Raw genomic sequence first — 26,137 nt, forward strand, 5'->3', positions numbered from 1 at the left:
TTGCAGGGCTCAGGAGAGGCTCCCAACTCAGGGCAGCGACACGAACTGAGTGACCAAAATCACACTGGGGCCCTTCATAACTGTGTTTTCCCCCTGAGTTGTTATTTGCTTCTTATTCATAACAGCGAGGCTCTGGGGAGCATCTGTCATGCTGAAGGGACAGAGGGGTTTGGTCTCTTCTCCACTTCAAAAGCACCGTTCCTCAAAGCTGAACTCAGTACGGGGCTGTCTGTCTTTATAAGTGACTCAAAGGTATGTCCAAAATGGAAGGGAAAGCAAATGAGGTCTGAAGTGCTGGGCTGACACAAATATCCCAGCAAGGGTTTGGGTGGAACAGAGGTCCCAGGTAGGAAGTCACCATCAACCGTCAAATAACAGACTTGTTCTTCTTGAACCTCCTGGCTGCAGGGAGTTGTGGTGTTCTCCGTAGGAAAACATTCATTTAATATCAACAGCACAGCAGTTATCGCAACCACATGATTAAGCCAGTGGTAAAGATGGATAAAGTGGATCAGGGTCAGGTCAATTAAAATCAGCCCAAGCCTTATTTCTAAGGCTCTGCAACACAGTTGCGTGCAATGCCTGCGCTATGTGGTCCTGGTGTTGACACTCCTGGAAAGAGCTGAGTCTGCAGTGCATGTATGTTTGCTAAGCAAAAAAAACCCATCAAAAAACCCCTACTGCACCATTCCCAGTCAATGGGGCCAGTTCAGCTCCATTTGCTGCTTTCTGACCTTTGCTAACAACTCTTCTGGCAGAGAATTACCCACATGCTATTTTTTTACCTTGAAATTTCCTTTAATGCCAAATAAAGACTCTAAGTGACCTCTGTCCTCCCAGTGTAGATGACACGTCGAGCAGGGCTGTGCCAACAAAAGACCATTAGAAAGCACCATGTATCCACACTGGGACAATTTATTCTACAGATACTTTGAACCAGAAGTCAGACCTCAAATATGTGATGCTGTGGGACATTGTCCAGGCAAAATAAATATTTTTCAAGTGGCTACTAAAAAAGCCTGTGATGTAGAGGCGAAATGGTCTATGTGAGCCAGAGCTCACCTTGCCCAGGAACAGTTTCATACCCAGTTGCTAATTTGCACGCTCAAGCATTTCATTTCTGCCTAGACTCTCTGTGCATACCCAGGGGAGTTTTACCCAAATTCAGAGCTTGCAAAGCTTTAGAAGCCTGGAACAATGTCACCTTTTGGTGATTCCAGAAATCACAAATTTTAGTGCAGAAAATACTTGCTGCTTATGTCCACTGCTTTCCCATAAGCCTGGTGTTGTGCTGCTCAATCCCACAGGCTCCTGAAAGCCCTGAGTGGTGCTGGTACCGTGCTTGGCAGCTAATAGTTGCTTTCCTCTGCCAGTCACTATTTTGTAAAGAATATTTTTGCCAGTTAACTGTGACTAATTTGCTTTCATCTCTACAGTATGGATGCAGTCAGGGCATCTCTGAAAGGTGGTACTTAATAAAGGAGAACGTATTGATGAACTTTCTTACCCAGCCAAGCCCTGCGCTTTTCCCACAGGCTCTGCTGCAGTGCACATACCCAAATGACCTTGGGATTCGAGCTGAAAAACTGCTGTTTTCTCAATGCCTACTTGGCTTTGGGGCAGAAATTCCATCACTGCTCTCATGGCAAAGCTGTGGAGGAGTGACAAGGGACGCCGGTGACGTTTCCATGCGGAGCAATGAGTCTGTAGCATGTCCTGCATTCACTAAGCAGTGCCTAGCACCAGTTTGCAGCCCCTGCTTTCAGGGCTGCTGGCTCCCCTGGGCTGTTTCATGTCACCTTGCTGGGGTGGCTGTGACAGCGCAGGGCTGGAGGAGCGCCCAGCTTTCCCCATCGCCGCAGGCAGGGCTCCGGCGTAGCTAATCCCCTGCTGCCAGCTTCCACAAACAGTGTCCCTCTGGTGTAAACACAGCTGGGGAAAGAGAAGAGGAAACTTTATTTTCCAACCATTTGTGGTAGCGTTCACGCCTACAGCCCCAAGGGCTTTCTCTGCTTACGTGCCAGAGCAAGTAATAATTTTACATTGTAAAGGTAATAATTTTGCTTTTGTAAATTTACATTTACAAAGCAATTTTACATTGATATAGTGTTTTTCATCTCCAAGGCTCCCTGCAGACCTGGCCTGTGGTCTGGAGATGGCCTCACCTGGGCAGGTGAACTCCAGTTGTGCAGAACAAAACTGTGGTCCTTGGCTCTGCAGTGGTTTTGGAAACACCACCTGCCCACTCGGCGCCTTCAGGGCAGCTTGGATCTCATCGCACCCAGGGCTGCACGAGGACCCAAGGGATGTTCCTCAAAGCTCATTCTGGGGAGTGGTTCCACCTTGCATATTTGCCTTTAGCTAAATGGGTGCGACTTTATGGGTGCTCCAGGACTGGAGTAGCTGAAAGCTCTGCTTTCTCCAGTATCAGAGAAGCCCAGCTTGGCAGGGAGGAGCAGGACTTTCTGCCCCACTGTCCCTCAGTGACATGGGCTGCCATGTGCATCACTGATGGGAGAGGAAGGCAGGAGGCAGAAGAGCAGTGTAAGACATGGCCAGGTCACTAAAAATAAGAAATGAAACCCTGAGCATGAGTTTGCAGGAGCTGAAAGCAGGTGTACGGTGGACCAAACAAGTCCGAAAAGCCATCGGACAACACAAGTGAGTCACCGAGCGGCAGCTTTGTGAGCAGGAAAGGGGCTTCCTAAGCTAATTAGGTCTTTTTTTAGGTGAAAATAAACATTGTTGCATCGGCTTGAGACTGCAGTCAAAGCTGGAGATGGCTTTCCAGTTCCGCGAGCCGAGCTCTATTACCCTTCGATCTTATCTTCGGAGCAACGACCCCGCCCGGGCTCTGGGCTCCCGAAGGAAAGGCGAACGGGAGGCGGGGTGGGGGTGGTGGGGGGGGGGAGCATTACGGAGCGGCATGTCGGGGCGGCGGGAGCCAGCCCTGCCCGCCGGGATGCCGCGGTGATGGGCGCGGGGCAGGGCGGGGCGGGGGCGGCAGGGGGCGGGCGAGCCCGGCGGGACGGGGCGGGGCGGGGCGGCGGGAGCGGAGCGGAGCAGCGGCGGCGGCGGCAGCATGGAGCGGGGGCTGCGCGTCTTCGGGGACCCCAAGGTGAGGGGGCGTGCGCCGGGGCGGAGGTGCCGTGGGAGCACCGCGGGTGGGAGCCGGGGCACGCGGCGGGGCTGGGAAGCGGAGCATGCACCGCGGGTGGGAGCCGGGGCATGCACCGGGGCTGAGTTGCCGCGCACCGGGGTCGCGCACCGCAGCCCAGCCGCCGCACATGCAGCCGCGGGGAGAGCCGAGGCGCGCCCCGGTGCTGAGGCGGCGTGCGGCGGGGTGGTGGGAGCTGGGGCACGGCGGCTGAGCCGTGGGGCTGTGCCCTGAGGCGTCACTCGGAGGTACCAGCCGGGGTCTGCGTTGCCCCGGCCCGGTGCTCCCCGCAGGGACACGCAGGAGTTGCCCCGAGTGGCCCGGGTATCCCGCACGCCCCGCCGCTGGAGCGGTGGTGGTCCCGGCTCCCACCCGCGGGGACATCCCAGCGCCTAGCCAGGGTCGCTCCGCTCCTCCGGGCTGGAGATGCGCTGGTAGCCGGGCTGGGCAAAAGGCAAGCCCTGAAGTGTCCAGCACTCCAATCATTTACTCGGTCTACTAAAACCTTTTCTCTTGTTTGTTTTCTTTTGGGGGTTGGTTTTGTTTGTTTGTGGGTGTTTTTTTGTTTGGGGGTTGGTTTGGGGGGTTTGGTGCGTTTTTTTGGTGTGTTGGTTTTTTTTTTTCTCTTAAGCATTTCGTTCAGTTATTCCTCAGCTAGCCGAGATACCATCTTGGTGACTGCTGTCAGATGGTGCTCCAGTCTTTGCTCTCACCATGTGCTGTATAAATACATCTCAAGTCAAACCATACAGTAACATGTCTGTTAATCAGATTATAAAAACCATTGAGAATGAAGAAAACGAAACAGATGTGCTTAGCAATAACTCTGTATCTCGCTGCCTGCGCTGCAAGACAGCTCAGCTCTTAGGTTGTGGTCTGGGTGAGCTGACGTACGGGGAGCAGGTTTTCTCTGCCTGGCTGCCTTTGGGCTCTGGTGCTGACTACCAGGCAGGCAGGGTTAGGCTCTTGATGGGCAGTGCGGGGCCGGCCCAGGGGAGACCAAGAACAGTGATGTGAGGGTCGCAGTGGTCCCGCTCTGGGAGAACTGGAGTGGTGGCAACTGCATGCGGCTTTTCCAGCGAAGAATATTGCCTCCGAAAACCCAAAAGGTTTTTTTTTTTTTTTGCTACTGTTTGCATTCCCTACCACTCCCAAACCGTTTATCTCTCAGTTTGAGTTCGCACCAGGGAAGTCTAGCGTACTTGGAAAAGCCTGTGTGCACGTGTCTGATGTTTCGTTCCATCACTACACGAGGTTTCCCTCTTGGGGAAGGTGACCCATGCAATAGCAGGCAAACCTTGATACCGAAATCCAGGGAGCGTTGACATCTGCTGATGGTTAAAGCCTTTTTAAGGCTACTTCAATCTTGGGAGCTGTTGGCATTTCATCAGCTCCACTAAGAAAAAAACTGTTGATTCACCCCAGTGATTTTAAACTTTTGGCTGAGAGAAGCAAGTTAAATTCTTCTTTGACATAGGCTTCTTCCTACTTTTGCAGTGTGTGGGAGAGTGAGATGCCGAAGAGAGACCTAGGAATAAACATGCAGGGTTTGACAGCTAAGATCAGGCTTCTGTTGTCTGGTTGCCGGCAATTACGAGACTGGTTTTCCTGAGTCAGGCAGTCCCTTTCAGTCCTGTGAACCTGCTAAGTCAGGCTTGGGGAAAAAAAATATGGGTCTGAAGTCAGTTAATGAGCCCTATTCATTCCCCTGGACCCTCTGCCATTGGGAGCGGTCAGTTTTGTGTTTTAGAGACGTTTCTGGTAACTGGAGCAGCTTCGAGCCCCAGCTGAATGCAGGGGCCGGGGCTGCCTCCACGTTTTTCAGGAACTCGCTGACTCCCAGCAACTGCAGCAGATGAACAGGGAGCTGCTGAGGCTGCCGGAGGGAGACTTTGAACCCTGCTTATCGTAGGCCATAAAAGAACAGAGAAGACTGCTGTTCCTTGGATGCCGACTATCAGCCTCTTCCCTCTCTGCTCCACAACCAGAGCAGAGACCGTGTCCTTGCTCACTGCTGGCTCTTCTCCCCGCAGGCCAGCCCCAGCTCGGGAGCTTCGGGATCCATGGCTCTTCTCCTGTGGCTCCCGTGTGCCTTGAGCTGTGTTGTGGGGAGCAGGATGGGAATGGGGGCTTCTGGGGTCAGGCCCGCACCCTCCCAGTAGCTGGTGTAGCTCTGCTGCTGGGTGCTTCTTTCCAAAATAAGCATCAGGTAACACTGGGCAGGGGTCCCGCAAGCCCTCCCAGGGCACGCTCTGTGTGTCACGGTGTTTCGGGACCTGTCCCTATCCAAAGGGAGACGGGTATCTCCAATGTGCCCTTCGTACCTGGGAATTGGGAGATGGCCAGAACAGGCTGTTAGCTGCGTGTGTCCTGTCAATGGTTAGGAGAAAGCCTGGTGACCAAATCCGGATGGCACCAAAGGTGCCAGCTCTGCTGTGCTGGCTGTACCTGGGGAGGTTTGGGTGGGCATTCCTGCTCCCTGTAACACTGCAGCCTCCCCCTGCTCAAGACAGACCTGCCCATCTGTGCTGAGCTGATAATACAGGTATTTGCCTTGGATGCAGAACTTAAAAAATTGAAAAAAAAAAATTAAAAAAAATAATTTAAAAAGGTGATCCTTATTGTGGGGAGTGCAAGTGCACAAGGGTGTGTCGAGGATGATTTTTTTGTTGGCTCACCCACTTCTTGCACACAACCTGACCCCTGACCGGCTTGGCGTGGGTCAAAGCCTGATGCTGCCAAGGCTGCATCGAGCTCAGCTGTACCTTACACGGTGAAGTGCGTACTCATTCCTTCAGTAATGTGGTGCAGGCGCACTCTCAGATAACCTTCCCAGATCCACTTGTCAAATGCGATGGCAGTAAGAGGCTGGCTTGGTGCTGCACGAAGCGCAAGGACCCTGTTTATTGCCTCGTTCCAGCCGCGTGCAGGTGTGAAGTCTGCGATGGCTCGGAGAGGGATGTGGCCCTGCCGCCCCGTGGGAGCCGTCCCTGCGGGAGGGTGACACACAGCCACCATCACCTATTAACAGCACCAGGAGCCTCATACTGAGGTCGGTGGAGGTTGAGGAGTTGGTGCCAGGAGGAATGGTGCTAAACGCTGCTCGGCACAGGAGCGTCCTCCTCCTCCTCAACCAAACCCACATATCGTACGAATGTTTCTCTAGAAAGCACGACTATATCTTGCAATAGAGCAGTGTGTCGTGTGGGCCTTGTAGTCTCTCACATTTCTCTTTTAAAGGCTCAAGCCTTAAAGCATATGGCAGATTTGTCTCCAGAACGCACTTCTGGGTGTCGTCAGGTTTGAGGATAATACTGTGCCCCTTCCACTTCACATCCCTCTTGATCTGCTCTCACCTCTTCCTTCTAAATGCGCGTTTGTGGTGAGTTTATGATGAGGATAATTTTGCTTCTGACAATGTGCTTTCTTTGGGGAACATAGTTCATTCTTTTTGCAGTGATTGGCATTTGTCTTATCTCATGTTGAATTTTGCTCTCTATTAACATTTTCCTGCCATGTGTGTCTAACAATTGACAAATGACAGCTGTAATCACTCTGTTTTTCAGTTATTGAGATCAATAGAGTGAACTTTAAATTATCACCTTTTAATGTGCTGATAAATAATCCTGGGCAAAGTCACTGCTAAGGATTTTAAAATGATGCAACTTCAGCAGCTGTCTGGATTATCTATTAACATCTGCTGGAAACCATCAAAATAAAAGGTGAGGTTGGTGTTACTTTTACCATGGTGTAGGGCTGGCTTTGTTCATTATATATATTTAAAAAAAGATCCTGAAACCACCTAATACGGAAATTCCCTCAAGTGCCTTAGCTTGGATGGTACTTTTTATGCCACATAATGGGCAAACTGAGCAGTTAACTGCTCTGCCATGGTCCGCTGAGCAAACCATAGAGTAATAGAGAAATTCCGTTGGGTTGACTGTAGCTGAAAATACTTAGAACGTTGGGTTAAATTTTTCCTCTGAATTTCACTAATTGAAAATAATCAGACTTGATCTTTGAATGGAACATACTTGTTTGCAGTATCTCATTTTGTGTTTGAATTTATTTTTGAAGCTTATAAAGTTCTAAAGAAAACATTACAATATTTTCAGAAGAGAAAAGTCAAGCCAGAGCCCTTAAAACTTCTCCTTTTTTAGAGTCTGAACCAACTTGCTGATATCTGTGCTAATGAGTCACGTGCCTTGGTTGAGCTAAAACTTTTCTGCATAAAAATGGAAAGCGCTCAGTTTGCTCCGACAGCCTTGTTGGTTGGTTGTGCTGAGGATGCACAATTTATGGCCAGTTACATCTTTTGAACTCATCCCTCTGGCTTTTGATAACTCTTTAGTGAAACTCAGAGACTTTATTGAATCACACTGTGGTTTTTTGATGCACTGGCCAGTGGTCGGTGAACTCGCTCTCGGCTGCAGTGCTGAGGAGGTGCAGGAGGAGGGCTGAAGGTGTTCCTGAGGGTCCTTGCTGCAGCTGGGGGAAGAGAAGAGCTCCTGCCCCAGGAAAGCATTTGAGAGCTCTGCTGCCTTCTCCTTCTTCATCAGAGCAAACATTACCACATCCAGCTTTGCTGTGAAAAAGGAAGGCATCACTGGTTCTGGCGTGGCTGAAGGCTCCTCTCTGGTGCTGGTGCAGCCTGTGGTGCCATTGGGGTCCTGGACAAAGTGTTGAGATCCCTATTTAATCTGTGCGCACAGGCTTCCCCTCCAAATAAACTGGAGGGTTTGAGGTGGGAGACCACATGTGTGTGGACCTCTGTGTGCCGAGGAGCAGAGCCGTGGAAGAGGCGCTGGGCTCCTGCGTTCACCTTATTTCTGCTTGCTTAAGCATCGTCTCCTGGAGCCACAGTTCAGAGAAAACTCTTTCATCTTTATCTGGGTACTTTCCTTGACCTAAAGCAAGGTCGTGTTACCCACTTGTATCTGGAAAAGGCTTGTGCTCTGTTTACCCAAAACAAACACGCAGGAAGAGAGCTGCAGTGTAATCTGCAGCGCGAGCAGCCTCCCACAGCGCTGGAAACCTGCAGGGTTTGCGAACAAGGCACCTGGGGGAGCTGAGCTGCTCGGTTATGCCTCTGCTGATTGCATCCTTATCTGGGGCCAGCTCTCGGCGGACACCCTTCTAGGCACACCTTTACTTCTTCGCTTGAATGTCCTTTGGTAATCTAAATAGCATAGATTAGTTCTCAGCTGCAGAAAACTACCCCCAAGCACCGATCTTGAGGAACCCCACAACTTTTTGGGTTGAGCAGCATTGCACAAGAGTTTCTTAGCACTTAGTTTAGGTCCCAAAGAAATGCATGGCAGGGGAGGAAGAGCCTCTTGCTGATGTTGGAGAGGAACCTTGCTGCTTTACAAGCACCTCGCCTGCAGCAGTGGCAGAAGGAGGTGGCTTGCATGGGTGAAGGACATCACTGAACTTGCTTTCTCATTGAAGGAAGTGTCATGTTGGGATGTTCTTGCAGGAAGTGCTTGAGAAATGCTTGGAGTGAGAAGACCCCAGTAGGTTTGGGTTGCTTGGTTTTTATATCCGGCACGAGTGAGTTTCAAGCCTGTAACTCCATCAGAAGGTCACGAGGGCTGTTGAAAACCTCAAGGAATGGATCTTGCATGGTTTTGAAATAGGAATCAGAGCTCAAGATTGGAAAATGTGCCAGGCGTCCATATCTGGCAATGTGGATCATATCTGTAGTCTGTTATTTTATTTGCTGCTTCTCAGGACATTTGGCCCTCATGAGCAGGATTGCATAACTCAAGGCAGGGGAAAAGATCAGGATTTGCCCTTTTAAAATTTTCATCCCCGTAGATTCAGTTGGTGTCTTAAGGGTAGGCAAAGTGACAGGGGTATCTTTTTACAATCTGCTAGTAGGGATGTCAGTGGGGATATTCGTGACCCCTGGGCCAGCTGATTGCAATGGTGCAGGATCAGCAGCTCGAGCTGCCTGGAGCTGTGGGAGGAGGTGGGGATGGGAGCGAGCTCACAGGCATCAGTGCACATCCCAGAGATGGGCACTGCCAGCCCTGCACTGGGAGCTGGGCCAGCGGCGTTAAGCTCTCATCAGCTGCTCACGGATGCTTCGGGGGAGAGCAAAAGGGTCTAGAGGTGGACAATTACACATTGCCCTCCTTGTATGGACTGCTTACTTCATTTTTCTTCCAGCACCTCATAGTTGGTTACTGTTTGATACATACCCTGATGCCAGAGGGTTTGTGGGTTTTAATTAGTAACCCTGGGTAGTTTAGTTATCCATGTAATTATCCAGTCCTCTTCTGAATCCTACTCAATTCTTAGCCTCAGCATCCTGCAGCAATCATCTACACAGGAAAATTTGCACAATGTTATAACTAACAAGAACTTTTTGTATTAAGTTGCTGCTCTAGAGTTTCATTAAAAAAATTAAATACCTATTTTGTAAGCTATTCTGTTGCTTGAAAGAAAACAGTTCTGGAAATATGAAGATCTAGCTGAAACATTTTACAGCTAATATTTTCCTTCCCAGTTCGACTTCCAAATTACATTTGTCACGTTCCTCCAAAAGGCCCAGATGTCTAATGGAAAAAACTCGCTTTTGCTTTTCTGGGGTTCTTTCTCCAAAATTCATTGTTTCAGCAATAATCGGGAAAGAGAGTTTAAGAGTGAAGAGATCTGAGTTACTGTCCCATTTTTAATGAGTCAAAATTTAAGTGTTTTGGTTTTGAAATCAGCTTGTTAGCTCTATGGGGCAACTCTTGTTCTTTTTATTTTTTACAGCACCTTGTACCATGGGACTGACTGCGTGTGTAGGATTAGAAAGCCTGTAAGCTCTGATAATACCAAGTAATTAACAATGTATCAGAAGCTGATCCTTGGAAGTGAAGTCAAAGTTTTTGTGTAATGACTCGTAGCAAATTAATTGATGCTTGGATGTCTGTGAATTCAAGAAGGAGCAAGCTGGAAAGCGAAGGTGTTTGGGGTTTGCTTTTTTCACTCTTCCCAAACTCTAAACCATGCAAGCTAAATAAGGATAGGGCAGTTCCTGAAAATTACTGGGAACAGAATAGATTGCTAAGGATCCATTAAATGTTTGAGCTGCAGCAGCAATGAGAAGATATGTGGACAATACTTGGATATTGAAAAATAAACTATATAATGATGGTATTTTAAGAATGTATTTGTGCTTCCTTGTCATGACTTTGTCCCCGTATTGGCTGCATTTATACCTGCGTTAGCACCAGCTGCTTACCTCTAAACTTTTGCTGCAGCTGTAAGAGTACCTCACCGATTTCTCTTTATCCTACTGCAGGTAGAGCTTCACGTCCACCTGGATGGAGCAATTAGACCAGAAACAATCTTGCACTTTGGCAGGTGAGTTGCAGGGGGAAGAAAGCGGTGGGAGCTGCAGTTCAAAAGCATCATCCTTTCTGCTTGTCCGATTCTCCGACAGAAGAGCTTGTGCTGGCGGGCTGGGAAAGCTCTCTCCTCCGTTGTGCAGGCAGCAAACCTGGCTGGTGCTGGTCTCATCTCTGCACAGATGGGTCCTGTGGCCGCACGGTGCGAGAAGATGGAGCACTTCCCGAAAGGCAGTGCTGCAGCGGGGCTGCGCTGGTAGCAGGAGCGTGAGCGAGGTGGTCATCGGTCCTGTGAGCTGGGCAAGCGAAGAGGAGCCACCGTGAGAAAAAGGACAGAAGAAGTCTCATAAATAGAGGTGTCTGCCTTTGAAGTGTACCTGGGAAGCGGCAGAGTCGGTGTATTCTCATTTCTTTTTCCACATTCCTAATTGCCAAAGCAAGTAAAATGAAAGCGGGCTGGGAGCTGCTTCTTGGTGGTGCCGTACCACGATCTTGGGAGGAAAAACCAGCTTGGGTGCTCCTCCCTGCCCTGTGGCCGTGTGCCTTTGAACTCCAGGCTGTCTGCCTGGTGCCAGCAGTCAAGGAGTCATGCTCCTGTGAGGGTCACCCGAGAAAGCACTTGGCAGTGACTTAAACGGAGGTTGTTTCCTTGACAGAGCCCACATGCACCTTCTTGCTTCAGTGTAGCTCGTGTGGGAAGCACCAAGGTGAATGATTAACTGGTGCGAGGACCTGGCCCCACGGTTGTAAGCAAAATAAACTGAAGGCTTCTTCCAGCTGTCGCTATTCAGAAAGCTAATGGAGACTCTAGCAGATACCCTCAGATCAAGAAACTGGCAAGCTTAAAGATTTCAGGAAATGGCTTTTAGGCACGACTCTGGTACTTGTGGGAGGAAGTCAGTTCTGAGGAGGATAGGAAGTGGTTCTGGCATCCTGTGAGCCCAGCAGAGTCCAAGGCAATGTGGTCCTAGGGGGAAATACTCTTTCTGCCCCAGCTTTTTCTGCAGCGGGTGGCCATACATTTTGCAGTGCAGTCGGAGTAAAGAAGGTGGATCAGAGATGCCCATCTCATTCGTTGCAGGATGTCAGGGTTCCTCCTGGCCCTGCCTGTGCTGCTGGTGGGCCGCAGGGCTGGAATACAAGTCCCGATGGACAGAAGAGTCAGTGCTGACTCCCTGGGTCTCTGCTGGATCCCTGCTGCCAGCAAAGGACAAATGCTGGTGTAGTCCCTCAGGAGGGTTGTAGGAGCCCTGAGGGCTGGGAGGCACCAGCCATCTGAGGCTCCCATGCCTCTCCCTTGCTTAGGACTGAAACCTTCATTGCCCAAGTGTGTGCCGAGACCTCTCTTATTTTTAAACAGCCCTGGCATCCCCCGGGGCTGGCAGCCCCAGGGTGCCACGCTTGGCTGGGGTGGAGCGAGTCTGTGCTATTCATGGGCTCTAAAACTAGCGCTCACACAAATATAAAAGCAACAGGGCACTGCAGGAGACTAGGGGACTGCCTTAATAACCTCACCCTGGACACAGAAAGCTGCTTGTGGTCTATTTTTAAAGGTAAAGAGCTAGAAATAAATTTGCCAGGTGGTGGCTGACCACGTACAAATAACCCGAAGCTGCTGGGATGCACAAGTCCCCTTGGGCAGTGGCTGAACTCTGCCATTTTTAGAAACTTTGGCTCCAATTCTGTCAGGTCTGGGTCAGGCATTGCATCCCCCCTGCCCAGCCAAACGGTTTAGAGCCATGGCAGACGCCCCGTGGGACTGGGTGTCCCCAGGAGAGGTGTCCTCTCCACGGTGGGATGGTGTGCGTGGTGCTACCTGTGGCTGGAGGTAGCTCTGGGCAGGATTCTGAGGTGCCGGCAGGCACAAGCATGTTCCCCTGGGGCAGCTTTGCTGTGGGAAGGCTCCCACCTACCAGGCGGGTTGGATGGGACAGCAGCAGCTCCCAGAGCCATGTTGGCAAGATCCACCAGCGCCCCTCAGCCGGAGACCTCACTCTAGTGTCTCTGCTCTGCAGATTATCCCAAAGTGCTGTCGCTTCTGGCTGCGTGGAGGCAATCCTTTGGGCAAGCACATGAAAGAGGTCAGGGAAATGGCTTTGCTGTAGGGAACTTTCCCTGGGCAGGTGGAGGAAGACATGGGCTGGTTCCTGGAGCAGGGACCAATGTGTCAGTGCCATGGAAAGGGCAAGCCGGGGAGGAAAACCTATGCCTTGGCAGTGATGAACGTCCCCTGCGAGTGCCAGCAACTTAATCTGTGCAGATTGCATGTGAAGGCTGAGCGCGGGGCTGGTTTCCTTCCTGCGTGAGCAGGGAATGAGCAATGTTTACTGAGCCCAGGAGCAGGGTCCTTTGGGCTGCTTCCCTGCAGATTGCTCATCGGGTTGGTTGCTGGCATTGGGACACGAAAGCTGTCTGTGGTGTTTTGTCTCTATTAGCAGAGAGATCCATCGATTGGCTGTAATTCATCGTGGCAGGAAAAAGGATTAAAACCAAATGTCTAGTTATTATTCCTAATTTAGGTTGGCATGTGCAGGGTAACAGGGTGTGGGGTGGTAAGCCTGCCTGGGAAGCATTGCAGCATCCTTGGCTGGCAGCCCCCTTGAGCCTGGCTGTCACCCCACCGAGGACACCTCCACCCACCCAGGACTCCAGGTGCTCCAGGGACAAACAGTCTTTTCCCTCTTGGAAGCGTTTAGGTGGGCTTTACCATCTCCATCCCTTTGGTGAGAGCAGTTGTTGGGACTGCAGTTTTCTCCTGCGTGGGAAGTGTCCCCACCATGATGTTGGGCTTGGAAACCAGCTCGCTCGCAGGAGCTGCCGGCATTAAACACACGAGCCATGACACTTCTGCATGCGTGATCCTGCGCCTGGGAGCATCTCCACAATTTCTAAAGCATTTGCACCTGCATAAATGGAAATTAACTTTTCTAAAGAATTCTGTCAATTCTGCTGCTAGGACTAGGAGCTGCCAAGAAATAATCCAGAGCGCCTTTAGATGAACTCCTCCTTAGGCTTCAAATGTGCTCTGGCTGTGTTCCTGCCGGGTCAGTCTGGGCTTGTATTTCGATTTGTTTGTGCTTTGCCTGCATTTTGGATTGCCTTCCTCCCTGCTGAGGCTCAGGGCTGCATCTGCGAGATTTTGGAAGGACAACGTGTGCCATATCTTTTCTGTGAAGAAATGGAGGTTAATGCTGCCAGCTTGGGATGCGATTGCTCTACGAAATGGACTGATTAAAAATGCGATAGCCTTCCCCATCAGTAATATGTGGCTTCATTTCTAGGAAAAGAGGGGTTCCTCTCCCTGGCAGCACTGTTGATGACCTCCTGAAGCATGTCAGCTACAAAACACCACTGACGCTTACACAGTTTCTAGAAAAGTTTAATCACTACATGCCTGCCATTGCGTAAGTACCCTGCATTTTACTTCTTCCCCCTCAACCCTTGGCAGGACTCCTTGGCTAAAGTTGCTCAGCCTTGGAGGTCACCTCGCCCACCCCGAGGGTGATGAGTGCCGGTGATGGGTCCCACTACTGTCCCTTGCAGGGGTGACCGTGAGGCGGTGAAGAGGATCGCCTACGAGCTCGTGGAAACGAAAGCAAAAGAAGGTGTCATCTACGTGGAAGTCCGGTACAGCCCTCACCTCCTGGCCAACTGCCGCGTGGATCCCATCCCTTGGGGCCAAACCGAGTGAGTGAACCCGCTGTGCCGGGGACCCGGTGGGTAGCCAGTTTGGCATGGAGAAGGCATGGCCCACGCCGGTCAGCTGGCGCGTGTTCAAAGTTTGGTGTAACTAAACCTTCTTTCTCCTCCAGTGCAGCGAGCACCAGCATGATTCCACCTGTCTTCCCCATCGATAGCATTTTTCATCTTATAATATCTGTGTGTGCTGCCATGTTTTAACATCCCTTGCTTTGGGCACCTCATTCTGCATGTGCAGAGCGGCTGTGCTTAAACTTCTGGCTGAAGCTGTTCTCTGCGCGAGGGAAAGCAGCGTTCATATATGGATTGCTTGCCTGCAAAATGTGAATTTGAGCTCGCAGAGACAGTGGGCAATGTTGGAGCGAGCTGGTGATCTGATGCCTTCTTTACATGTCATCCCCTCTGTGATGTGTGCCTCTGATCAAATCAGCGCTGGGACTTGTGGCCCCTTGCAAAATGTGCTGTGATGGGCGTTGAGCCCTCGTGCTCATCCCTGCCCGGCTGCAGGCAGTTGTGTGCCCTAATGAGATGCTCTGGCAAAGAGCAGGTTCCTCTGCTCAGGCAGGCTTGGCATCCAGTTCTCTGAGGCTCTTCTAAATCTTACTATCATCTTTGCATGCTTTTGTGCCCGACATCTGGTAGATCTGGGCATGGCACGGGTGTAAAAGGTGCTCTTCAGCTCTGGGCGGTCTCGTCGCGCTCCTCTGGATGTTAAGGCGAGTGGGACCCCGGGCAGCCTGGGTTTTGCATGGGGTGTCCCGTAGGGATGCTGGGCTGGACCTGCGGCTCCTGCCTGCCTCCCTGGCGGGTGTCCGGCCTCTCACTGATGGCTTTTCTTCCCCTGCAGGGGAGACCTCACTCCAGATGAAGTCGTTAACCTCGTAAATCAGGGACTACAGGATGGAGAAAGGGATTTCCGCATCAAAGCCAGGTCTATTCTATGCTGCATGCGTCATATGCCAAGTAATGTATTGCAGCTCCCCTGCTGCTCTGCTCCCCTTCCCTGACGCGTGGCGGGAGGTGACGTGCCCTGGGTTCAGGTCCCTGCAGAAATGCGGGGAAAGCCCCGGTCCCGTGGCCCTGGGTCCGATGCCAGACCAGACAGTGTTGAGAAGGAGTAGGTTTTTTCCTTGGTGGGGGTCCTCCCCTCTCTTCCCTATGGGGAAAGGGTGTGTTGGATGTGAGAGTGGGCGTCTGTGGGTACAACCAGTATCTGAAAGGTCTTGCTAGAGAGACAAAATGGGCTCTTCTGTCCTCACCTGGGGGAGGTCTCATTTCTGCTCGTAGCTCACTCCTTGCCCAAAGGCTAGAGCTCTCCTTGGGCCAGTTGAAGCCATTGCCACAGCAAACGGTTGCATCTGTCATGACCATTTGATGGGTCTGAGAGCAGACAGTCACAGGAGGAGGACCAGGCGTGACATCTCACATTTTCCCTGCTCATGGTCATGCTGCTACAGCAGCATATTCCTTTATTAGCCTAGACTGTGGGTCAGCCAGAGAATCCTCTGGCTGCAGTCTCTGCTGGTTTAAGCTGAAAACACAAGTAAAATATACTTAAGTCACATAAAGAAAATGTTTCCTATAAAATCAGCAGCTCTGAACTTTGTTGGTAAAAGGTGCTCTCACCCAGAATAGGAAGAAAACCCAATTTCCAGTGTTTCATTGGGCTGCTGAGTTCTGTGAGCATCTTCCTCTAGAGGAAGATGCAGTCAGAGCAAGATTGTATGACAGTAGCTGTTCTATGTGAAGACTTTGTTATGAATATCTTCATATCTCACAACAGTTTTATGTAGGCTTAGTAGGGTAGATGGTGGAAAGATTTTTGCTAATGAGTACATGGTTAGTTTGTGTCTAGAAGTGTGAAATATGATATTTTTGGAAACTGGGAGATTTGAGAGTGGGTTTTTTTTTTTTTCCTGCCTGCACATCAACCCCAAACAATACTTTGAAAACTTGACCTTTAAATTTCTGGTTTCTAGGAAGAAAACTTTTTTCTTTGTAGAAACTGGGAAGCTGTGAGGCAGTGTCACACTTGTCTGCAGTTATGGTCCCTGCCAACACACAAGTGGTAAAGGCAGAAGGTAGTGGGAGCGCCTGAGGGCACGTGGAGCTGCGCTTGCACAGCAGGAGGGATCGCTTGTGCAGACATCCAAGTTGGCATTTTTATGCCTCTGTCCCAGGGCACCAACTCTTACCTGGAGCCAGTGATGCGCTTGATACAAGAGTCTTTAGTGCCACATTCGGGATGTGCTGCAACAGTGGGAAGCAACCCTATAATTTATGAAGTGTTGAGACAAAGGCAGAGATGCCAGCCAGAACCAGCACATATTAAACTTGTTAATAAAATAATGGCTCTAATCTGGTGAGTTGGAAACTGGTGAAAAAAGAAGATTAATTTGCACGTGTTTTCTTATGTGTTCATCAATTTTGGGGATTCTACATGCGCAGTGGGTTCCTCTTAATTATTAACACTACAGTTTATCTCTGTTTCTTGGCCTTTTTGCTAAGGGTAAGTGCTGTATGAGCTGGTAGATGCACGTCTTTTCTCAGAGGTTATCTATCCTGATCAGAGATAACTGTGAAGAAGTTGTTGGTCATTTGTTACTCTCTCTCACTGATGCCAAAACAATAAAACTTTGCGAGTGTTAAAGGTCACCTTCCAGGGGGCTGACCAGCTCCTTCCCACCAGGAGTAGCATCCATCATCTTGTCTGGCGTAGTTGAGGATGCTCTGAGACAGGGCAGGGCTGACTGTCATACAGGGGCACCCCAGAGATCCCTCCCAGCCCAAACTCCTCCGTGATAAAACTCGACTGATGGGCCAGTTTTTTCCTTCCCTTGCCCTTGCCCAGCCCTGGAAAGCTCAGGAGCAAGTTGAGGGATTTCTCCCACGCACCATGTTACAGCACATGGGCTGTGCAGTTCAGCTTACCTTGGGCCAACTGCAGTCACCACTGTGTTCGGAGGTTTTTTTCTGTTTTCTTTTTATTTTTTCTTTTTTTTCCCCTGCCAAAAGTGAGCAGAAAAAAACCATGATGAGAGCAGCTTTATAGCTGGCAAATGAATTTGATTTCCGTTTGATTGACAATGAACTAATCAGTTAGCAGCCTGAAGATGGCAGACCTTTCTAGGAGTTTGTTAGCTTCCTTTTTGAGGATCACATTTTAGGAAAGACCAAAGAAAATAGCTCTAGCCTTCTAGTTATATGACCAGGATTTGTTTAGAAAAATGCTGAAGGTGTGTCTCTTACCAATGCTTTCCCCTGAACCCTGACGCTCTCTCTTCCAGGCTGGTCTCCGGAGGTGGTGGAGCTCTGCAAGAAGTATCGAAACAACTCTGTGGTGGCCATCGACCTGGCTGGGGATGAGTCCCTGAAGGTGGAGAATTCCTCCGAGCATAAGAAGGCTTACGAGGTTTGTTTAATAAGCTTCTTAAAAGAAACTGTGAGAAAAACATGCATTGAGGGGACTTGCATGAGTGGACACGCAGTATGTTTCTCAGACTGCAAACAGCTGGGACAGCTTAAAAATTCGTTGCAGCTATTAAAAACATTCTGTTAAATAGCAAAAGTATTTGTTTATGTTTCCTAAATGATTAATGGCAGGCATCATTGTTTAAACATGGCCTTAGAGCTGGAGCTCAGCCCACTACCCCGTTGCACTGAGTGCGATGCGAGTGACGTGGAGCCCGCATCCCCCCGGCAGCACCCCGCCGCTGTCGGCTGGGATCGGCTCCTGGGGCTCTGCGAAACCACAGCCGAAGGTCAAGAGACTGGCCTTTCCAGCCTGGCAGAAATCACCCGAGGAGCAGGGAAGCTGCACGTTTGAAGTGCTTTTATCTAATCATCTCAAATGCAAACGCTGGAATGGCTTCAGGAGCCTGATCCGAGACTCTCACCAGACCTCGGCGCTTTGCAGCGGCTCAAAGGGAAAGCTTCGCGCCTCGCTCGTCTTTGCTGGTGGGAGTTTGGGGTTGTTGGTCCCCTGCATCAGTGGGAGAGGAGGTTGTGCACCATCACTGCCAGGAAGGACGGTGGTTTGCAAGCAGCGCTCAGGTCTGGTACAACACGGGGCTTTCTCAGAGTCTTTGCCCCCGTCAGCAGGAGCTGATACAAGGACTGCCTGTGCTGCTGTGCCATGCTGGATGAACTGAGTAGTAATGAACTGAGATGCGGGCACAGGATTTTATTAGCTGACGGGCAGGTGCATCTCATCCTGCCCTGGTGTGCCAGCAGTACCCAGGTCCAGACTCCTGGGTCTGAAGGATGCGTCTTGTCTCTGTGCCGGGGGCTCGCTCAGGCTCTGAGATGCTGAAGCAAACCCCACTGCCATCCATCGGCCCCTCTTGGCCTGCATGGCAGGGAAGTACATCCCCATAAATACTGCTGCTATGATCTGTGGGGTATGTAATGCTTCCAAGGGAAACTGGAGAGACGTGTGATGTCCCTCAAGCAGGCATGTTCTGGCTGGGAGCTCTTGGGGCTGCTGGAGGGGAAAGAGCAGATAATGGTGAAAACTCGACTGTGGCTGCTGGCTGCAGAGGAGCACCGGGAAGTGTAGATCCAAGGATCCTAGGACCACCGTGTTCAAGGAAGCAGGGATCCTTGGAGGAGAAGCCAAGGGAAGCACCATGTGTCCCCGGATAAATGGGTTGAAAAAGAGATTAAAGCACTCCAGGGAAGATATGCCCATGGATGGACATTAGACACAAGCTGCCTCCTGGGTGGAGGTGCTCAGGCCTCGGCAGCTAGGAGGGTTAGTAGCGAAGGGTCCCACCACATGTGCTCTTCCTGACCCCTCTGCTTGTATCCCTGGCTCCTTTTCGGGTAGTTAGGGATGCCTGTCTTGGGAGTTGAGGGGTGAGAGTTTCTGGTTTCTCTTCACCCTGTGTAGAAACAAGTGGGAAAATCTCTGTGCTGATATGAGTCTGTCTCTCCTCTTCGTCTGGTACTCCAGCCAGAGGGCTTTTGTTATTTTGAAAAGTGTCAAAAATTAGCTGTTTGGGAAAAACCAACACTCACTCAAACGTAGGGAGCACAGAGTGCCTTTCAGGTCGATGCACATAGGGCTTTTCTGTAGACATCCCAGGCAGATCCTGGCCTGACCTTTGCTGGGCCTGGGTGTGCAGCACATGAGAAGCTGAAAATTAAGTAACTGAAAAAAAATCATGAGTGAAAAGCCCTGAAGAAGTGCCCAGGAAGAGCGTCTGCTGCAAGATGGGGCTTGCAGCCTGCCTGCCACCGCTGGCTGGGTGGCTTTTCTCCAGCAAGGCAGGAGCCAGGCTTCCCTCAAGGCTGCACGGTTTCCCAAAGCCCAGGTGGTCTGTGGCTGCCCTGGCAAGGGATTTCTCAAGATGCCATGGAGAGCATCTCGAAATGCCCCAAATCTGCACCAGCAGGGTTCTCCTGGCTGGGCTGCCTCTGTCCCCAGCCCCTTACAGGAGGGAGGTGCTCGGTGTCTGAGCGTTGCTTCATCTCTGCCCTGGGGGCTTTTAAATTCTCCCACTTGGCTGTAGCCTGCCAAAAAGGTAGAAGTTTCAGAGACAGGAACGGCTGCAGGGTTGGTGCAGAAGGGCAAGTAGGTGGAGGAAGGAGAGCTCCGAGCTTGCTGCTGTCAGGAGAGGAGACAGCGGTGAGCTCACCCGGTATTAAAAGACCCTGAGGAGTCTGGCTGGGCTCCAGGGGAAGGTAACCAGGCTTTCTAAGTTTCTCTGTGTCTGGCATTACTGAGCTCTTCTCTCACAGCCTGTGCTACAGCAGAAAGCATGCACGTCTCGGGGCACAGGGCTCGTGATTTGGGGGCTCTCTGCACAGAGCCCTGTTGCTTGCTGTGCCCCCGAGAGCGGTGCCAGCCCAGGGGTTTGCTGACCTTGCTGCGGGTGATGGGACAGGAGCGTGTCCTCTCTTGCTTTGCAGGAAGCTGAAAGATGTGGGATTCATCGCACCGTCCACGCTGGGGAGGCTGGCCCGCCTGCCATGATCAAGGAGGTACGAGGAGCTACTGGCTCAGGGCAAAGAGAGGGGCAGGGGTGGGAATTGCCCCTGCATCCCCTGCACCGGGGAGAGAGGAGCCCAAGTCCTCTCCGTATTCATAGCAGAGCAAACACTGGGGACCCAGGCAGAGATGTGGCCCCGACGGCTCAAAGAAGGATTTCCCCGGAGCTGACTCAGTGGTGTGGGCTGTACCTGTGGTGGGCAGGGATCTCTGGGCAGGCAGGAGTGAGGTGAGCTGGTGCTCAGAGGCTGTACGTGGTTTTCCCGTGTTCTCCAGGCAGTTTATCTCCTGAAGGCTGAGCGCATTGGCCATGGCTACCATGTCCTGGAGGACCCTGAGCTCTACAAGGAGCTGTTGAGAGCAAAGATGCATTTTGAGGTAAGGATGTGTGATGGGAGGGTGACAGCCAGGTAGCTGCTGTCCGAGTAGAAAACCAGCCCTTGCTTGGGCTGTGCTACAGCTAGGGACACGACCTGACACCCAAGTGCTGCAAAAATGGTGGGGACAGCTGGCTGTTTGCTGGGATCTTTGCTGTGAGGAGCACTGGAGAGCACAGCAGCTTGCAGGTGGCATGTAGCAGAAAGAAATGGATCCTGGTCTGGCTGAGGATAAATTTTGGAGGGCTTATTCACTAGTTTATATGCCTCAAGCCTGCAAGGCTTCTCCTCCCATTAAGTAGGCTGCTGTACCAGAGACTGTCTGGTTGAAGGGTGGAAGTGCCTGGGAGTTATTGTGCATGGGGAAATTTCCTTGGCTTTTCCCCAGAATGGGTGTATCCAACTAATATATGGAATATATGTATATACTTAATGCCAATGGTTTCTTAGCTGTGGTTGACACGCGGCGGGTAGCTGACTGGTCATGGGAAATATCCCACTGGCTCCTGCTGCTGCCACACAGGCTGTGGGCTCTTCACATCCGTGTCCTGGGACATGCAGTGCTCCTTCAGAGTAGTGCTGAGGGGCAGCTGTGAACAAAGCTCTAAACCTTTATCTGGCTTTACCAGTGTGCTTGGCTATCTACGTACACAGCTGGGGTTCAGATCTGTGTGGTTGAATCTGGTTTTCATGTTTAACTCCCCCAAACAGGTCTGCCCTTGGTCCAGTTATCTCACTGGAGCATGTCTTCCAGACTTCGGGAAACACCCTGTAGCACAGTAAGACTTCTCAATTATGTGCATTCTTAAATAATCAGGATTCGGGTTGACTATAGCTGCTTTATTGCTTTACAAAGGTAATGCACATCTAAGTGCTTAGGAAAATGTGGTACATCCTCGTCCTTCGACACAGAGGGGCCTGATGCAGCTGGAGGGGGTGTGGGGGTCCCTCGGGGAGGCTGTCCTGTCCCTCCTGCCCCTGCTCTGAGCTGTGGGACACGAGATGCTGCACACCGGCCATTAGCCCTAGTTTGTGGCTGAGAGCTGAGGTTCCTGAACCTCTAAGCAAGAGACACCCCGATGCTCTGCTCCTCTCTCCACCGGAGAAGCCGAGCGGTGGTGAGACAAGCCGAGCCCTGTGTTTGTGTCCAGCCATGCAAGCTGCAGGGACAGTGGCGAGGTCTTTGCTTTTACTGCATTAGAAGTGCGTGACCAGTGCCATATCCAGTGTTTTACCCACCGGTTCAACCTGATTTCCTTACAGGTTTAGGAAGGATCGTGCTAACTATTCTATAAACACGGATGACCCCCTCATCTTTAACTCCAGTATTGACAAGGATTACAGCATAGTGAAGGACTACATGGGCTTCACTGAAGAGGAATTCAAGAGAGTGGTAAGTTGGCCTCAGCTGGATGCTCTGCTGATGTCCTGCTGCAGCCCAGAACAACCCGCTTTTTTTCTTTATAAGCTGAAGAGTGTTCAATGGAAATCTGAAAATCCTGCACTGGCCTTGTAAGCGTGAGGCTGAGGAGGGCTGCTGAGCTGGAGGGGGATGCTGGGAGCACTGCGGGAAGCAGGGGGATGCGAGGGCAGGGTGGGCTCTGCAGGGGCTGCGTCACTTGGGCTGACTGCTTTGGGCTTCACGGGGAAGGGGTCAGAGTGGGAATTGTCCACTGCTGCCCTCACGGCAGGTCTTAGCAATAAAGAAGGAAGGTGCCTGTTGCTTTTTTTTCTGCGTTTGGAATTGCAGTTAGGTTATGGCAAGGCCTGGCCCAGAAATTAGCAAGAGTCAGCAGGTACGAAAGTGCTTGCAGTTTTTGTACATATAACATGAGTATGCGACAACTGAGCTGGAAACAAGATGTCGTCTGGCTTTGGTTTTGGCACACGCAGTCATTTATGTGTCTTGATTACATCTTTGATTTTCTAATTATTCACCCAAGACAGAAAGACAGGATAACTCTTGGGAGCTTGACTTACCTGGTTACCAAGTGAACCTTTCCTGGTTTGCATTGAGTCATGCTCAGCACTTTCGCCTGTGTGTCTCCAGAGATATTTGCTTGGATTGGGAAGTGCAGGATGCACTTTACAAGAGAGTGTCAGTCCTGCTCTCAGCTCTGACTGGAAGAACAAGTCCCTTTCCCCTACAGACATCACTCTCTGTGTCTGGAATGGGGAACAAGGACAGCTCTGAGCTCTGGGATCCTGCTGCCCCCTGTCTTCTCCTGCTCCTACAAAAGCCATGTTGTTCCTGTGTAATAAAAGGAAGGTCCCTGTGCAAGATGGACAAGCAGGTTACATTGCACAGCCAGGCTGTGTCCCAGCAGCGGCGCATCAGGCTGGATACTCTGCTGCTGTGTCAGGAGAGGTTCTTGTCCAGAGGGGAGCCGGGAGTGTAGGGACAGGTCTAAAGTACATACACTAAAAATGCCAAAGTATATCAAGACCTTTGCTTTGTGCCTGCCCCGTTCCTCTTGGGACTGTTGCTAGTGGTGGGCCAGAGCAGTTGCCCTGTAAATTGAGGCCGTGGAAGTGACTCTTAAAGTGAAAACTTTACGCTTTCCCTCGCCTGCTGCTGCTCAGAGAGTGTGGATGTGCACAACCACGTGTTCATGTCTAATGGGTCTTAATGTCTCCTTTGTGTTCTCCCTCTGCCTCCCCAGAACATCAACGCAGCTCAGTCCAGCTTCTTACCTGAGAAAGAAAAGCAGGAGCTGCTTGACACGCTGTATGAAGCCTATGGGATGGTCCCCAGTGCATCGTGAGCCATCCCTGCGAGCCAGCATGGAGCAGTGGCCCTTCTTCATGCATGCTTGACTCTCCTCTGTGCTAGTGGGAGCACCGGGAGAAGGTGCCCAGAGTCAGTCTCTATTACTGGCACCCCTGTGTTAACCCTTACAGTGCTAAGCAGAATCAAGCTACCACATATACCTACCTATCACTCCCACAAACTGTCTCCCAAATGGATATCCAGCTTCCTATCTTGTTGTTGTGCAAGCAGGCTGAAACTGCCTCCTGACCCGACTCCTCCATCTACCAGCCTTTCTGTACTGCAAATGAGAACAGAAGAACCTCCCCTCCTTTTTTTTTTTTTTTTTTTTTTTTTTTTTACCCTCTTCCCCTGCTTTATCTGTCCTGCCCCACTGACCTGCCTAGCCCTTGTCTGCAGTGCAGAAATAACTTTAACTGTGACTGTGGCCTGGGTTAATCTTCACCTTTCTAGGAAAAAGGTTTGTTAGCGCTGACAGGGAGTGAGCAGGCACTTCAGAAGCAGAGGCTTTATTCTCATCCATGTGGGTAGGAGGGTTTGGCCCCAGCTATATTTACCCAGCCTTAGTCTTGTACTGACAAGACTGGAACAAGAACAAGCTGGAAGCCGGTGCTCTTGCCCATGCACAGGTCTGAAGAGCATTTAAAAAAAAAAAAAATTTTTTTTTTTTTGCATCCTTTCTTGGACAAGGATTCCTGTGTATCAGCCTCCCAATGTCTGCTGCAGAAGCGCACACCCTGGGTTCAGGCTGTGGCTGTGCTCGCAGCTGGCCCTGACCATGCTCACACATGCGTAGGAAGTTGGAACATATTTTTACCATTTTGGGCCAAAATCTGCCTTCTGGGACTTTTCCTGGTTTTGTACTCAGCCTGGAGAATTCCTGTGAACTGCAGCTTGCTCTTCCTCTATCTTTGTTTAGGACTTGGAAAAACCATGATCGATTGCCTGTTTTAACTATTCTGCCCTCTTCCTGACCTGACACCATTAAAACTAAGTAAGTTAATAAGCTAGGGCCCAATGTGACATACTGACTTGTGTCCCATCTGAATTGCTTCTCTCACTCAACCACAACACTGGCTAGAAGACAGATCTTCAGTTTGGTGGAGAATTTATACAGAAATATTCACCAAAACTCCTAAGTGATTTTGGTGCATTATAGTGTTTTTACTTAATATGCAACAGAGCCGTGCATCCAGAGAAGAGACCATCATTTTCTTACGTGAGTGTGTGGTGTGCTTTAATATCCCAGGCATCTGCCAAGATGCTTACTCCAAAGATACTGTACCAAAAAGTTGCCTTTGAGAAGGGGCCGTGGTCACCATTACCATTGACGTTGTGTGAGACTGGTCCAGTCTCAGCCAGCAGCGACCGCGTGCTGGGAGTATTTCCATTCTTTCTGGGCTTCCATATTTGTCTTCTGAGTAAAATACTCATCTCTGAAGTACATGGTACATATATACACACATATATATGTATAGATAGATAGATGGATGTGAGAGAGTGAATTTCTTACTTTTATAAAGCACATGTTAAGCATCACTTTTAAGAACATGAGTGCAGTAAGAACCAGGCTTTTTTGGGTAATGTTTCTCCAGAAATTCTGAAGGATTTGCTTGTTTGGATTCTGGATGGTTGATTGTTAAACTTGTTTAATAAAATAACAAATTTATATTAAAAGATAAATCCTCTTGCCTTTCTGTTCAAGGGTGACTGTTAGGAGCTGTGGTCCACAACGAGAGCCATCGTACCCCTGCTAGAGCGCGAGGGTTAATCGGTAGGTGTGATGGGGCTTTGGCAGCCCGATTCCTGCCTTCTCCTGTTGCCAGGTCAGAGGACTTTGACAGCCCCCCCCTTGCTAGGCGGGCAAGCTGGCTTTATGGATGCAGGTTGTTCCAACCTCACGTGTCCTTTTCCCTTCAGTAATCAAAGGGATGCTTATCACTGCTAAAAGCAGCAGCTCTATCACTGTGTACTCTCACTTTTTCTGGCATGTATCAAAAATAGTTTACAATTTTTTTTCCCTGTCTCCTGAGTTTTGTGCAGTTGGATGATGCTAAGAGGCAGAAGTGGTGCAGCCTGGGCTGCCTGACTGTTGGACTGCACTGTCAGCTCGGGCAGGGGAGTGTTTGCTGAAAGACTTTCTGATCATTTAGTGCTCGGTTGGAGTTTCAGGAGGTCTGGCATGCCCCTATGTTCAACGGAAATGGAGGGCTCGGAGCATCCCTGCGCTCAGCAACTTTGCAAGTCAGGATGTGGCTGGATTAAGCCAATGCCCTTGGTCTTTCAGCGCAATCGGCGACAGCAGCTGAGCTGGCTCTTTCACTTGTAGGGGGAACCTGATGCCTCTCGCCTGTCCTCTGAGGGTAGCTGGCCAACAGGTCCCTAAATCATCTGCCTAAATATAGTTCTGGAACAGATATTTTCTGATGAGGGAGACCTAAGATTAGCCCACATTTGACTGCTGGAGGTCTTGCGTGGTGCACAGTCCCTCTGCACCGCCTTTCAGCTTTCTCTCTGTGTGTCAGCATGAGCCAAAAAAAGTGTTCAGTGGCACTGAGGAGAGCTGGAAATGGGGCTTAAAAGACCCAACTGTGTGGTCAGCCAAGCCCACGAGCTACCTGCTGTTTTGTCCCCGAGCACGGGGAAACGGGAGCAGGCTCTTGGCCACTGTCCAGGCACAGAGCTGCAATACTATCCATGCAGCTCCGGGAGCCGGGCTGGTTTGCAGCTGCCAAAGCAGCAGATGCAGCCGCTACCTGGCTGCCAAATCCTCGTTTCCTGCGGGGGCTGGAGCTATGG

The 26,137-nt window shown here is 50.6% G+C and overlaps 1 protein-coding gene across 1 annotated transcript; it reads left to right on the top strand.

Moving 5' to 3' along the window:
* The first annotated feature begins 3,046 nt into the window (after positions 1-3,046).
* ADA (adenosine deaminase) lies at positions 3,047-25,688 on the top strand. The gene is made up of 11 exons (XM_075018474.1): positions 3,047-3,118; positions 10,455-10,516; positions 13,782-13,904; positions 14,044-14,187; positions 15,047-15,162; positions 17,487-17,611; positions 20,113-20,184; positions 20,468-20,569; positions 21,280-21,347; positions 21,832-21,961; positions 23,232-25,688. Exons 1-11 carry the CDS (start codon positions 3,083-3,085, stop codon positions 23,331-23,333), a joined length of 1,080 nt encoding a protein of 359 aa, XP_074874575.1. The 5' UTR covers positions 3,047-3,082; the 3' UTR covers positions 23,334-25,688.
* The last annotated feature ends 449 nt before the right edge of the window (positions 25,689-26,137 follow it).

Source organism: Buteo buteo, chromosome 2, assembly GCF_964188355.1.
Source record: "Buteo buteo chromosome 2, bButBut1.hap1.1, whole genome shotgun sequence".
NCBI classification, from domain to species: domain Eukaryota; kingdom Metazoa; phylum Chordata; class Aves; order Accipitriformes; family Accipitridae; genus Buteo; species Buteo buteo.